Below are 13,221 nucleotides of genomic sequence, written 5' to 3'. Positions count from 1 at the left end.
CATCGTCTCTGTCCCTCTGACTAAGAATCTCCTATCAACACCGCAATTATCTTCATCTCTCTGCTCTTCTGAGCCGCGGCATCAGACTCAGTGCCAGAGAGCTTTGTATTTCCAGCAACTGCAGAATCTCTTGTGTTTTATATCTGCATTTGTGAGAGGATTGTACTTTGACATTAGCTGCAGGATATTGTGTATATTGTTTCTGGGAGCCACTTTCTGCATTAAAACAGCTGCTGAGTCTTCTATACACAAAAAAAAGTACTGAGGTATGGACATGGAACAGGTGCTTGCAGAAACGTTCAATGGCATCGTGATTACCCAGAAAGCTCTGCGATAAAAATTCACCGTCGCTGAAGTATTGATCAAATGCGCATGCGTTAGGGTTGTGACGTTTATAATATGTCGCATGCGCGCAGTGCACAAAAGGCCTCGGGAGATCGATGCAGGTTATTGCAGATTTGCAGGTATGGACTTTGAACACCGATTACGTGTTGTCAACTCCGGACACCGTGACCCGTAATCCCGGGACAGTTTTGCTCACTTCCCTCTCTCTCAGTCCCACGATCCGTACACGGAACACACACAAAATGCCGGTGGAACACAGCAGGCCAGGCAGCATCAAAAGGAAGAAGTAGAGTCTTGGCCCGAAACTGTATGTGTGTTGCTTGAATTTCCAGCATCTGCAGATTTCCTCGTATTTGCGTTTTTAGATCCGTTCACGGGCCCCGGGGAGCTTCCGGCTGATGAGGGAATGGGAACCGATGGATCTCTCAGACAGAGCTGAGCTCCAGCTATCCAAATGCAAGGATTAGGAACTCGGAGAAAGGGAACAAAATCTTTTCCATCGCCAGTTGAGGAAATCACCTTTGTTCAACCTCCAATCACAAACAGGAGGCAATCTACAGATGCTGAAAATCCAAGCAACACACACAAAATGCCGGAGGAACTCAGCATTAGTACTCTTTTCCATAGATGCTGCCTGGCCTGCTGAGTTCCTTCAGCATTTTGTGTGTGTTGCTTGTTCTACCTCCTCTTCTTCTGGACTTTTCTACCCGTGAGAACATGTTTTGACTCATTCTGTCTGGGTACATAATAATATCAAAACACCTTTACCCTGGGCAACAAGTAGCTTTCACATCACAAATGTGCCAAACTCCAATGAGACAGACTACTGCCCTTCCCTTCATATTCATTGGCATTGCCATCACTGAGTTCACCACCATCAGTCACCTGGGGGAGGGTCCAGGGGAAATATTTATGTACAATACAGAAACTGGTGTTACCTGTGTGTATTCTGACGATTGAAAAGTTGCTGGAGACTTTGCAAGTGGGAAGAAGTGGAGTGATATTTGGAAATATGACTTTTTAAAGCGTCATTCAGCAAGTAAATCACGTATGCATGGTCTACAAAACTAGCGAGAAAATGCTTCATTACCTGTTACAGGCCTGCTACATAGGTTGTGCGAGAGTGCAGATGAACTCAATCAAACCCAGAGGAGATCAAAGTTCTTATCATCAGTGATTTGCTAGCTGTTAAAATGAATACTTCAAAATATAAAACTTACTGCCCAGATGTTGTTGTCATTGGGCAAAAAATTGCACAGCACAAGATTATGTGCACACTGGTCATTACAAATTAGAGTGGACATTGATGGGAAGGCAGGGAGACCTCTAATGTCCCTGACACCCTCACCTACAAGATATGCATTCAGCTGCACTTTAAGGAGTTGGAGCTGCAAATGGATGGCTTCTGGATCATCTGGGAGTTGGAGGGGGTGATAAATATGACATAAAGAGAGGTGGATTACACCCAAGGTGCAGGACACAGGAAACTGGGTGAGAGTCAGGAAGGGGAATTAAGTTAAATAGCCATTGTACTCTTGTGGCCATCCCCCACAACTACAGTTAGACCACTTTAGAAACTGTTGGCGGGGGGATTAACTGACAGAGGAAAGTCAAAGGAGTGATAGGGGATTTGTTAGGGAACAGAACAAGAGGGGACTAATATCCTAGTGGTAAGGTTTGCTTGTGCTTCCCTGTGGGGTGGGTGGTTAAACTAAAGTTGCAGGGAGGATTGGAGCCAGAATGACAGAACAGATGGTGAAGAGTTTGAATTGATATTATTACTTACATCCTTCACAAACATGAGGAGTTGAAATCTTTACGTTATGTCTCTGTCTAAATGTGCAATGTACAATTTATAGTAATTTATAATAATTAATATGTACAACAGGACATTCAACATAACATAGAAATGCAATTGGATCAGCATGAATTAAGCAGTCTGGTGGAAGAAGCTGTGCTGGAGCCTGCTGGTCCTTGCTTTTATGCTGCAGTACAGTTCCCCGGATGGTAGCAGCTGCAACATTCTGTGGTTGGGGTGACTGAGCTCCCAATGATCTTACGGGTCCTTTTTACACAATAATATTAATATTCTGGATAGTGGAAAGTTCACATCTACAGATGTGCTGGGCTGTCTGCACCACTCTCTGCAGTGTCCTGCAACTGAGGGAAGTATAGTTCCCACACCAGGCAGTGGTGCAGACTCTCAGGATGCTCTCAAGTGTGCCTCTGTAGAAAGTTCCTGGGATTTGGGGAACCATACGAAACTTCTTCAACAGTCTTAGGTGAAAAAGGTGCCTTTTTCACCATACAGGGCTTTGTACAGACCAGGTGAGATCCTAATGCATTGACCTGCACCGGGACCATAGCCATCCATGTCCCTACCATCCAGGTACCTATCCAAACTCCTCTTAAATCGTGAATTTGAGTTCTCATTCCACACTCTCACGGTCAATTCAGTGAAGAGGTTTTCCACATATTCCCATTAAATCTTCACTAAATGGGGAAGCCACATACCCATGACCTCTAGTTGTCATCCCACCCAACATCAGTGGAAAAAGCCTGCATGCATTTTCCCTATCCATACCCTCATAATTTGTATACTTCCAACAAATCCTCAAAGCAATGTATAATTTTGTTGTTTATGTTTAGAGCCTTTTTAGATGTATAAGATGATGAGGGTCATTGATTGTGTGGATAGCCAGAGGCTTTTCCCAGGGTTGAAATGGCTAATAGGATGGGCATAGTTTTAAGGTGCTTGGAAATAGGTACCGAGGGGATTGCAGGGGTAAGTTTTATACACAGACAGTGGTGGGTGTGTGGAATGTACTGCCAGCAGCGGTGGTCGAGGCAAATACAGTAGGGTCTTTTAACAACCTCTTAGAAAACATGGAGCTTAGAAAAGTAGAGGGCTATGCGCTAGGGAAATGGCAGAGTAAGTTACATGGTTGGCACAACATTGTGGGTTGCATGGCCTGGAGTATGCTGGATTTCTATGTTCTATGTTGAACAGCGAAATAACTTTATCTATCCTACAATCCTCTGATAACTCCCCCGTCACTAAGGATGATTTAATTATCTCTGCTAGGGCCCCGACAATTTCTTCACTTGCCTCCCATAGGGTCTGAGGGAACACCTTGTCATGCCCTGAAGATTTATCCTCAGGATAGCAAACAGCTCCTCTTCTTTAATCTATACAGGGTCCACGATTTTAATGCCACTTTCCCACACTCCCATATACCTTGTGTCCATCTCCTGAGTAAATAGAGATGAAAAAAATATTTAAGATCTCCCCCATCTGCTTTGGTTCCACATGTGGATTGCCATTCTGGTCTTCCAGAGGGCCAACTTTGTCCCTTGCAATCCTTTTGCTCTTAATCTGTCTCTTCTGTACACTAGGGGTGTTATAAATTCACTAATTACCGGAGACAGAGTTTAAAATAGAACTGATTTATTTGTCTCAGTTTCAGAATATTAAACTCCAGTCCCATTAAAGGTGAATGTGCAGCAGAAGAAACTCCTCCTATGCCCAGTGACCAGGGTGCAGAACTGGGTGTGATGAGCAGCAGCAATAATTGCAAAGTTCAGCACCGACAGTCACTCTCAAAATTGCATTCAGCAATGGTGATGGACAAATATCCAGAATGCAGCTTACTGAAACTTTCTCCCCAGTGTGAACCTGGTAGTGTGTCACAAGGTTAGATTACTGAGTGAATCCCTTCCCACATTCACAGCAGGTGAATGGCCTCTAGAATCCCTGAGGATTATCCTTCATTTTTTCTGCGAGGGCAATCTCATGCCTTCTTTTAGCCATCCTGATTTATTTCTTATTTGTTCTCTTGCATTTCTTTGCCATAAAACAGCCTGTCCCAGTCCACAGTTGCCAGGTCCTAGTGTCATAATTCCAGGTGTTGATTCATGCCCTGAACACATCCGCCTTTTCTACACTGCTCCTTGTATTGAAGTATACAGGGATCAGGATATTCACTGCACCATGCTCAACATTTTCATTCCTGACTTTGGGGTCTGAACAACATCTGTCTCCACAACCCCTCCACTATCTGTTCTGTTATTCAGGCTCCCTTTCCCATGCAACTATAGTTTAACCCCCCCTACCCCCACCTCCCACTGTGCAGCTCTATCACCCCTTTGGCTTTCATCTCCCAGATCAATAAAAAAGAGATGCATACCAGGTACAGGCAAATGAGAACAAATGGGTTACATATGAAGTACAGGAAATTCAAGTGAACACTTATGAAAGAAATAAAAAGAAGGCATGAGGTTGCCCCAGCAGACAAGGTGAAGGAGAATCCTCAGGGATTCTGCGGATATGGTAAAAGTAAAAAGATTTCAAGGGAAATAAAAAATAATCCTCTGGAAGATCAGAATGGTAATCCATACAATGAGACAAAATAGATGGGGGAGATTTTTTTTGCATCTGTATTTACTCAGGAGATGGACACAGAGTTTATAGAAGTGAGGCAAAGCAGCATCAACTTCATGGACCCTGTACAGATTACAGAGGTGGAGGTGTTTGCTGTCTTAAGGCAAATTACCATGGATAAATCCTCAAGGCCTGACAAGTTATTCCCTAGGACCCTGCAGAAGACAAGTGCAGAAATTGTAGGGGCCCCATGTACAGATATTTAAATCATCCCCAGTGACAGGTGAGGGACTGGAGGATTGGAGGACAGTCAATGTTGTTCCGCTGTTCAGGAAAAGCTCTAAAAATAAATGAGGAAATTTTATGTTGGTGAGCTTGACATCAGTAGTGGGAAAGTTATTGGAACATATTTGCAGGAATCGGATATATAATTATTTGAATAGATGTGGACTGATTAAGGATAGACGGCATGGCTTTGTGCATGGTAGGTCATATCTGACCAGTCTTATAGAGTCTCTTGAGGAAGTTATCAGGAAAGTGGATGAAGGCAAGGCAGTGGATGTTGTCTACATGGACTTTAGCAAAGCACTAGACAAAGTCTCATATGAGAGGTTGGTGAAGAAGGTTCAGTCACTCAGCATTCAAGATTAGACAGTATATTGGATGCGACACTGTCTTTGAGAGAAGCTAGAGTATGGTAGCAGATGGTTGCCTCTCTGACTGGAGGCCTGTGACTAGTGGTGTGCCACAGGGATCAGTGCTGGATCTGTTGTTGTTTGTCATCTATATCAGTAATCCGGATGTTAACATGCTTAGCTGGATCAGCAAATTTGTGAATGAAACCAAGACTGGGGGTGTAGTGGACAGCAAGGAAGACTATCATGGCTTGCAGTGCGATCTGGACCAGCTGGAAAAATGGGTTGAGAAATGGAAAATGGAATTTAATGGAGACAAGTGTGAGGTATTGCACTTTGGTAGGAACTATCAGGGTGGGTCTTACACGGTGACTGGTCGGGCACTGAGGAGAGTTGTTGAAGAAAGGGATCTGGGAATACAGGTCTATAATTCACTGAAAGTGGTGTCACAGTTCAATAGGGATGGAAAGAAGGATTTTGGCACATTGGCCTTCATAAACCAAAGTACTGAGTACAGGAGATGGATGTTATGTTGACTTTGTACAAGACATTGGTGAGGCCTAATTTGGAATATTGTGTGCACTTTTGGTCACCAACCTACAGGAAAGATGAAAAAGAGTTTGAAAGAGTTCAGAGAAAATTCACAAGGATATTGTCTGGAGGCCTAAGGTTATACGGAGAGATTGAACAGGTCTGGGCTTTATTCCTTGGAACGTAGAAGATTGAGGGGAGATTTGATGGAGATGTACCACAATTATGAGGGTTATGGATAGGGTAAATGCAAGCTGGCTTTTACCACTGAGATGGAGTGGGACTACAAACAGAGACCATGGATTAAGGGTGAAAGGTGAAGAGTTAAGGGGAACATGAGGGGAAACTTCTTCACACAGACGGTCATCCAGGTGTGGAATGAGCAGCCAGCACAAGTGGTGCACGCGAGCTCAATTTCAACATTTAAGAGGTTTGTATAGGTTTCTGGATGGTAGAGGTATGGTAGTAGACAGTTTAAATAGTTCAACACAAACTAGATGGGCCAAAGGGCCTGTTTCTGTGTTGTACTTTTCCATGACTGTGACAAAAACCTTAAGTAATACTAACATTCACTCAAATTCCTTTTAACATAGAAACATAGAAAATAGGTGCAGGAGTAGGCCATTCGGCCCTTCGAGCCTGCACCACCATTCAGTATGATCATGGCTGATCATCCAACTCAGAACCCTGTACCTGCTTTCTCTCCATACCCCCTGATCCCTTTAGCCACAAGGGCCATATCTAACTTCCTCTTAAATATAGCCAATGAACCAATCAACTGTTTCCTGTGGCAGAGAATTCCACAGATTCACCGCTCTCCGTGTGAAGAGGTTTTTCCTCATCTCGGTCCTAAAAGGCTTTTCCCCTTTATCCTTAAACTGTGACCCCTCGTAACAGCTGTGCAGACCAACCAACTTGGGTTGAACCTCACTGTAACATTGTGATTACATCATTAAAGACCCCTCACACCCTCTCCATGTACTGTCTGTTCTTCTGCCATCAGGCAAATGTTACAGGAGCATCAAAACAAAAACCACAAGGCTACTAAACAGCTTCCTCCCACAGGCAGTCAGATTGCTAAATAGCTGCTCTACCTGACTCTGCTTTAGACACTTTTAACTTGCACTGGACACTTAGAACTTGATTTTAACTGACATGTGGTTGTTGTGTTTAACTACTTATTGTTATGTTTATTATTTAGTGTTGCGTTTGTTATGTTATGATTGCACTGCCCCTGGGAAACGCTGTCTCATTCTGCCCTGCAGAGCTGATGTACGGTTAGAATGACAATAAAGTTTTTCAATTTTGAATCTTGATAGCAGATCACACCTTGGCAACTCAAGTGATCTCATCTGAAATGTTGTCCTTCACTCATTGATGGATTTTATGAATCTTTTTACAGGTTAAAAATGACAAGGAAATTATCTCCATGAATCTCGAACACAAAACACCACTTTGATGTCTCTGTCTGGATATTTACGAAGTGGAGCAAGAGATTCACTTGATCATCCTTCCTGCTGAGACTGTGGGGAGGGATTCACGTGGACATCTGACCGACTGGCATGTCCATCATTTTACACGGGAGAGGCCATTCACCTGCTCAGACAGTGGGAATGGATTCACTTGGTCATCTCAACTGAAAGTACATCAGCAAATTCACACTGGGACAAGGCCATTCACCTGTTCTGTGGGTGATAAGGGATTCAGTCGGTCTTCACACCTGTGGATACACCAGTCAGCTCACACTGGCCAGAGGCTGGTCATCTGCTGAATTTGTGGGGAACGATTCACTCGGTCATCTGACCTAATGGCTCACCAGCGAGTTCACACTGGGGAGCAGACGTTCACATGCTCGGAATGTGGGAAGGGATTCACTTGTTCATCTAAACTGAGGGTACATCAGAGAGTTCACACTGGAGAGAGGCCATTCACCTGCTCAGACTGTGGGAAGGGATTCACTCGATCATCCAACCTACAGAGTCACCAGCGAGTTCACACTGGGGAGAAGCCGTTCACCTGCCCAGACTGTGGAAAGGGATTCACTCAGGCATCTCACCTACTGAGACACCGGTCAGTTCACACTGGGGAGAAGCCATTCACCTGTTCAGACTGTGGGAAGGGATTCACTCAGTCATCCAACCTACAGAGTCACCAACGAGTTCACACTGGGGAGAAGCCGTTCACCTGCTTAGACTGTGGAAGGGGATTCACTCAATCATCCACCCTACAGAGACACCAGTCAGTTCACACTGGGGAGTGGCGGTTTACCTGCTCAGATTGTGGGAAAGGATTCACTCAGTCATCTGAACTACTGGCACACCAGTCAGTTCACACTGGAGAGTGGCCATTCACCTGCTCAGATTGTGGGAAGGGATTCACTCGGTCATCTGATCTGCTGGCACACCAGCGAGTTCACACTGGGGAGAGGCCGTTCACTTGCTCAGACTGTGGGAAGGGATTCACTCGGTCATCTGATCTGCTGGCACACCAGCGAGTTCACACTGGGGAGAGGCCGTTCACTTGCTCAGACTGTGGGAAGGGATTCACTCGGTCATCTGATCTGCTGGCACACCAGCGAGTTCACACTGTGGAGAGGCCGTTCACCTGCTCAGACTGTGGGAAAGGATTCACTCGGTCATCTGATCTGCTGGCACACCAGCGAGTTCACAGTGGGGAGAGGCCGTTCACCTGCTGTGAATGTGGGAAAGGATTCATGTGGTCATCTCACCTACAGAGACACCAGCGAGTTCACACTGGGTAGCGACCGATCTCATGCTCAGACATTGAGAAGAGATTCTCTCAGTCATCTCAACTGAATGTGCATCATTGAGTTCACACGGGGGAGAGGCCATTCACCTGCTGTGAGTGTGGGAAGGGATTCACTCAGTAATCTAACCTTGTGACACACTACCAGGTTCACACTGGGGAGAAAGTTTCAGTAAGCTGCATGCTGGATATTTGTCCATCACCATTGCTGAATGCAATTTTGAGAGTGACTGTCAGTGCTGAACTCTGCAATTATTGCTGCTGCTCATCACATCCAGTTCTGTACCCTGGTCACTGGGCATAGGAGGAGTTTCTTCTGCTGCATATTCACCTTTAATGGGACTGGAGTTTAATATTCTGAATCTGAGATAAGTAAATCAGTTCTATTTGAAACTCTGTCTCTGGTACTTAGTGAATTTATAACACACCTAGTATACAGTAGAGAGTCAACTCAGGCGGACCCTGCTAGTGATTCAGTTCCACGACAGTCCTTTTAAATCCTCCCCTGTTGTTCATCTCTTGCTCTCCCTGTGGTGATGGGTTCCAAACAGTGAAGAGATTTCCCTTCAATTTTCTGCAGACTGAAGAAGTCGAGCTGACTGCAGTTCTGTCTAAAGTGTTCTTTGCCCCTCTAATCTCTGGGCTGAGGAAGAATGACATTGGTAGTTAACCTCCTTAATCATGACTCATTTCCACATTATGGGTCATTTTCCCTGCTTCTAAAGGGTTGTTAGAAAACACTCCTGTCCTCTAAAGACTGAAAGCAGAATGGGAAACCATCAGTTGGATGTTCAACGATGCAGGGTCAGAAACCAGAGGTGGGTCTGCACAGGGCAGAGTTTGGGGCTCTGGAGAATGGTCGGGGTAGGAACGTATGATGAGGAGAAGGGACTCAGCAGCGGGGCATGGAAACGAATGACAGAGTAGCAACATTTGGAAACTGATTGACTGAGAAATAATTTGGTTGTCTGACTGATGACACAAGCAATACCTGTTGTGAGGTGCTGTATTGGTCGAGGAACATGTGTGTGTTGGGATGGTTGTATCTATTGAGGGAGTTGTTCCTGCTTGTTTATCCTGTAATATTATATCCAGATGCTTGCTATGGATTGTCCTATCTGAAATAATGTATTGATTATCATGTAATTTGTAAGATTTTGATTCTAAATCTGGATCAGGCTTGAATATATGGTGCCTTTATGAAGTGATGGAGGGCATTCATGAGTGTATTTTAAAGCAGAATTTTGGTGAATGATATTTGCCACTTGATTGTACCTTTGTAAGTAATCAGATTGAGTTAAACTGCTGCAAGATCCTGGAATGTGTTGGATTGTGTCTGGTTTCTCCTGGCATTTTCTGCATTTATTGCCTGTTTTGTTTGTCTTTTATGTAGTTTTCATTTTTTAAAATGTTAACCACCTTGTCCTGTACAGTATTTCCCCAAGAACCCCTGTTTCTGGGAAGAGGTCTCCAACTCTCAGTCAGGTGCTGGATGCTTCCTTGTCACCATCTTGTCTGCTCAGATCATTGGGATGTCTCCCATGGAGGGTCATACTCATTCCACTGGTTAATGTTTTCTTCCATAGTGATGATTAATTTTTCTGAGTTGGCCTCTCATTAAGTTTTCTGGTCTGTATTTCTCATCAGAATTGCATATACCTGCATGGTGTGCTGAATCCTGTTTATTTTGTATGAAAATATATACTTTAGAAGTCTTATCAGACTATTGGTGATTTTATTTAATGTCTTGTTACAGCTCTTCCTCCTTCTGTCCTCGGTAGTGTTAATCTAAGTGTCTTTGAGTGTAAATAGTCTTTTCCTAATTTGTCATTTCAGTTTCTGTTTTTCTTTGTAAAGTTTCCAGATTGGAATGGGACCGAGATATTTTGCCTAAGGAATACGTTAATATGGGTATAGCGAAAGTGTTTATTGCCTTTGTTGTAGGCATTGATCCTGTGGATAAAATATTGATCACGTGGACAGCCAGAGGATTTTTCCTATGATTGAAATGGTTAACACGTGGGGGCGTAATTTTATGGTGCTTGGAAATGGGTACAAAGGGGATGTCAGAGGTAATTTTTTCACAAAGAGCATGGTAAGTGCGTGGAATGCACTGCAGGATAAGGGGGTAGAGGTGTTTCCAATACGGTCTTTTAAGAGACTCTTATATAGGTACATGGAGCTTAGAAAAAGGGCAATGTGGTAGGAAAATTCTAGGCAGCTTCTAGAGTAGGTTACATGTCAGGCACAACATTGTGGGCCGAAGAGTCTGTAATGTACTGTAGATTTCTATTTTCTCTGTTCCATTTGTTATACCATGGATATCTGCTTGGCAAATGTTCTTAAACCTTGAAGTAAATGATGTTAAAAGTATTCCTTTTGCACTTTTTTTATTTTCATTGTTTTTTGATATTCCAGATAGCTGGGTGTCGAGAGTTCTGATGAAGGGTCTTGGCCTAAAACTTTGATTCACATCCATAGATGCTGCCTGACTTGCTGAGCTCCTCCAGCACATTGTGTGTATTGCTCCAGACTTCCAGCATCTGCAGTATGTTGTGTCCCAGATACTTATATGTTCATTGAAAGGACACGCAGGTAGGGAGAGAGGGTGGTGTGGCTCTGTTGGTAAAAAAATAAAATCAAATCATTAGAAAGCGGTGACATATGGTTGGAAGGTGTTGAGTCATTGTGGGTAGAACCATTGTGGGTAGAATAGCAATGGTGAAAAGCCCTTGATGGGAGTTTTCTGGAGATCGCCAAATTGTAGTAGGTATATTATCCACAAATTACAACGGGAGAAAGAAAATGCATGCCAAAACAGCAATATTACAATAGTCATGAGAGATAATCATGCAGATATATTGGGAAAATCAGGTAGGTGCAGGATCCCAAGAGGAGGGTTTCCTAGAATGCCCACAAGATTGCTTTTTAGAGCAGCTCCTGGTTGAGCCCAGCTGGGGATCAGCCATTCTCAATTGGGTGTTGTGCAATGAACAGAAAATAATTAGAACATTTAAGGTGAAAGAACCCACAGGGGCAAGTGATCTTAAAATATTGGAATTTATCCTGAAATGTGAGAAGGAGAAGCTAAAGTGAGATGTACCAGTATAACCGTAGAATAAAGAGAATTACAGAGAGAAGAATTGGCCAAACTTGTTTAGTAAAGAACATAGGCAGGGATGACGACAGAATGGTTGGAATTTCTGGAAGCAATTCAGAAGGCATAAGATAAACCACATGTACCAAAGAGGAAGAATTCCAAAGACAAGATGATAAAACTATGGCTAATGAGAAGGCAAAGCCAACATAAAAGCCAAAGAAAGGGCATGTAACAGATCAAGCAATGGTGAGAAGTTAGGAGATTAGGAAGCTTTTAAAAAGCAACAAAAGGGAACTAAGAAAGAAAGGGGGAAATGGAATGCAAAGTTAAGCTAGCCAGTAATATTAAAGAGGATACCAAATGTTTCTTCTGATACAGAAAGTGTAAAGGAGAGGTGAGAGTGGATATTGGGCCTCTGGAAAACAAGGCTGGAGGGGTAGTAATGGGGGACAAGGAGCTGGCAGATGAACTGAATAAGTACTCTGCATCAGTCTTCACTATAGAGGACACTAGCAGTGGAAGTACAGATGTCAGTGGTCAGAAGTGTGTAAAGTTACATTACTTGGGAGAAGGTTCTTGGGAAACAGAAAGGTCTGAAGGTAAATATGGCACCTTGACCAGATGTACATCCCAGAGTTCTGAAAGAGGTGGCTGAAGAGATTGTGGAGGGATTAGTAATGATGTTTCAAGAATCAATGGATTCTGGTATGGTTCTGGAAGTCTGGAAATTTGGAAATATCACTCCACTCTTCCAGAAGGGAAAGAGGTGACAGAACAGAAATTTTAGGCCAGTTAGTCTGACCCCACTGATCGGGAAGATTTTGGAGTCAAGTTATTGAGGATGTGTTTTCAGGATATTTCGAGGCACATGATAAAATCAGCCATTCTCAGCATGTTGTCTTCAAGGGAAAATCTTGTCTAGCAAGTATGTTGAAATTCTTTCAATTCGTTGAAGAAGTAACAAGATCAACAAAGGAGAATCGGTTGAGGATGTGCTTTCAGAACTGGATTTTCAGAAGGTCCTTGAAAAGGTGCTTCCCATGGGTCTGCTTAACAAGTTATGACAGGAAATTACAGGAAAGTTTCTTGCATGGATAATGCAGTGGATGATTGGCATGAGGCAAAGACTAGTTATAACGGGAACCTTTTCTGGTTGGCTGCCAGTGACTTGTGGTGTTCCACAGGGATCTGTGTTGGGACCGATTCTTTTTATCTTATATGGTAATGAATTAGATGGCAGAATTGATAGCTCTGTTCCAACATTTGCTGATGATACCAAGATAGGTGGACGGACAGGTAGTTTTGAGGAAGTAGAGAGGCTACAAAAGGACTTTGACAGATTAGAGGAATGGGCAAAAAAATTGTAGATGGAATACAGTGTAGGGAACTGTAGAGTCATGCACTTTGGAAAAAGAAATAAAAGTAGCAGCTGAAATACAGTGTAGGGACTGCGGGTCTACACT

At 43.5% G+C, this 13,221-nt stretch overlaps 1 protein-coding gene across 1 annotated transcript; it reads left to right on the top strand.

Annotated features, from left to right (window-relative positions):
* Positions 1 to 361: 361 nt before the first annotated feature.
* Positions 362 to 10,374, top strand: LOC140714271 (uncharacterized). Its single transcript, XM_073025350.1, has 2 exons — positions 362 to 464; positions 7,295 to 10,374. The coding sequence occupies exon 2, from the start codon at positions 7,700 to 7,702 to the stop codon at positions 8,651 to 8,653; it is 954 nt and encodes a 317-aa protein (XP_072881451.1). The 5' UTR covers positions 362 to 464; positions 7,295 to 7,699; the 3' UTR covers positions 8,654 to 10,374.
* Positions 10,375 to 13,221: the final 2,847 nt, after the last annotated feature.

The sequence above is a fragment of the Hemitrygon akajei genome, chromosome 2 (assembly GCF_048418815.1).
Source record: "Hemitrygon akajei chromosome 2, sHemAka1.3, whole genome shotgun sequence".
NCBI classification, from domain to species: Eukaryota; Metazoa; Chordata; class Chondrichthyes; order Myliobatiformes; family Dasyatidae; genus Hemitrygon; species Hemitrygon akajei.
This window is presented reverse-complemented; position numbering and strand designations above follow the sequence as displayed.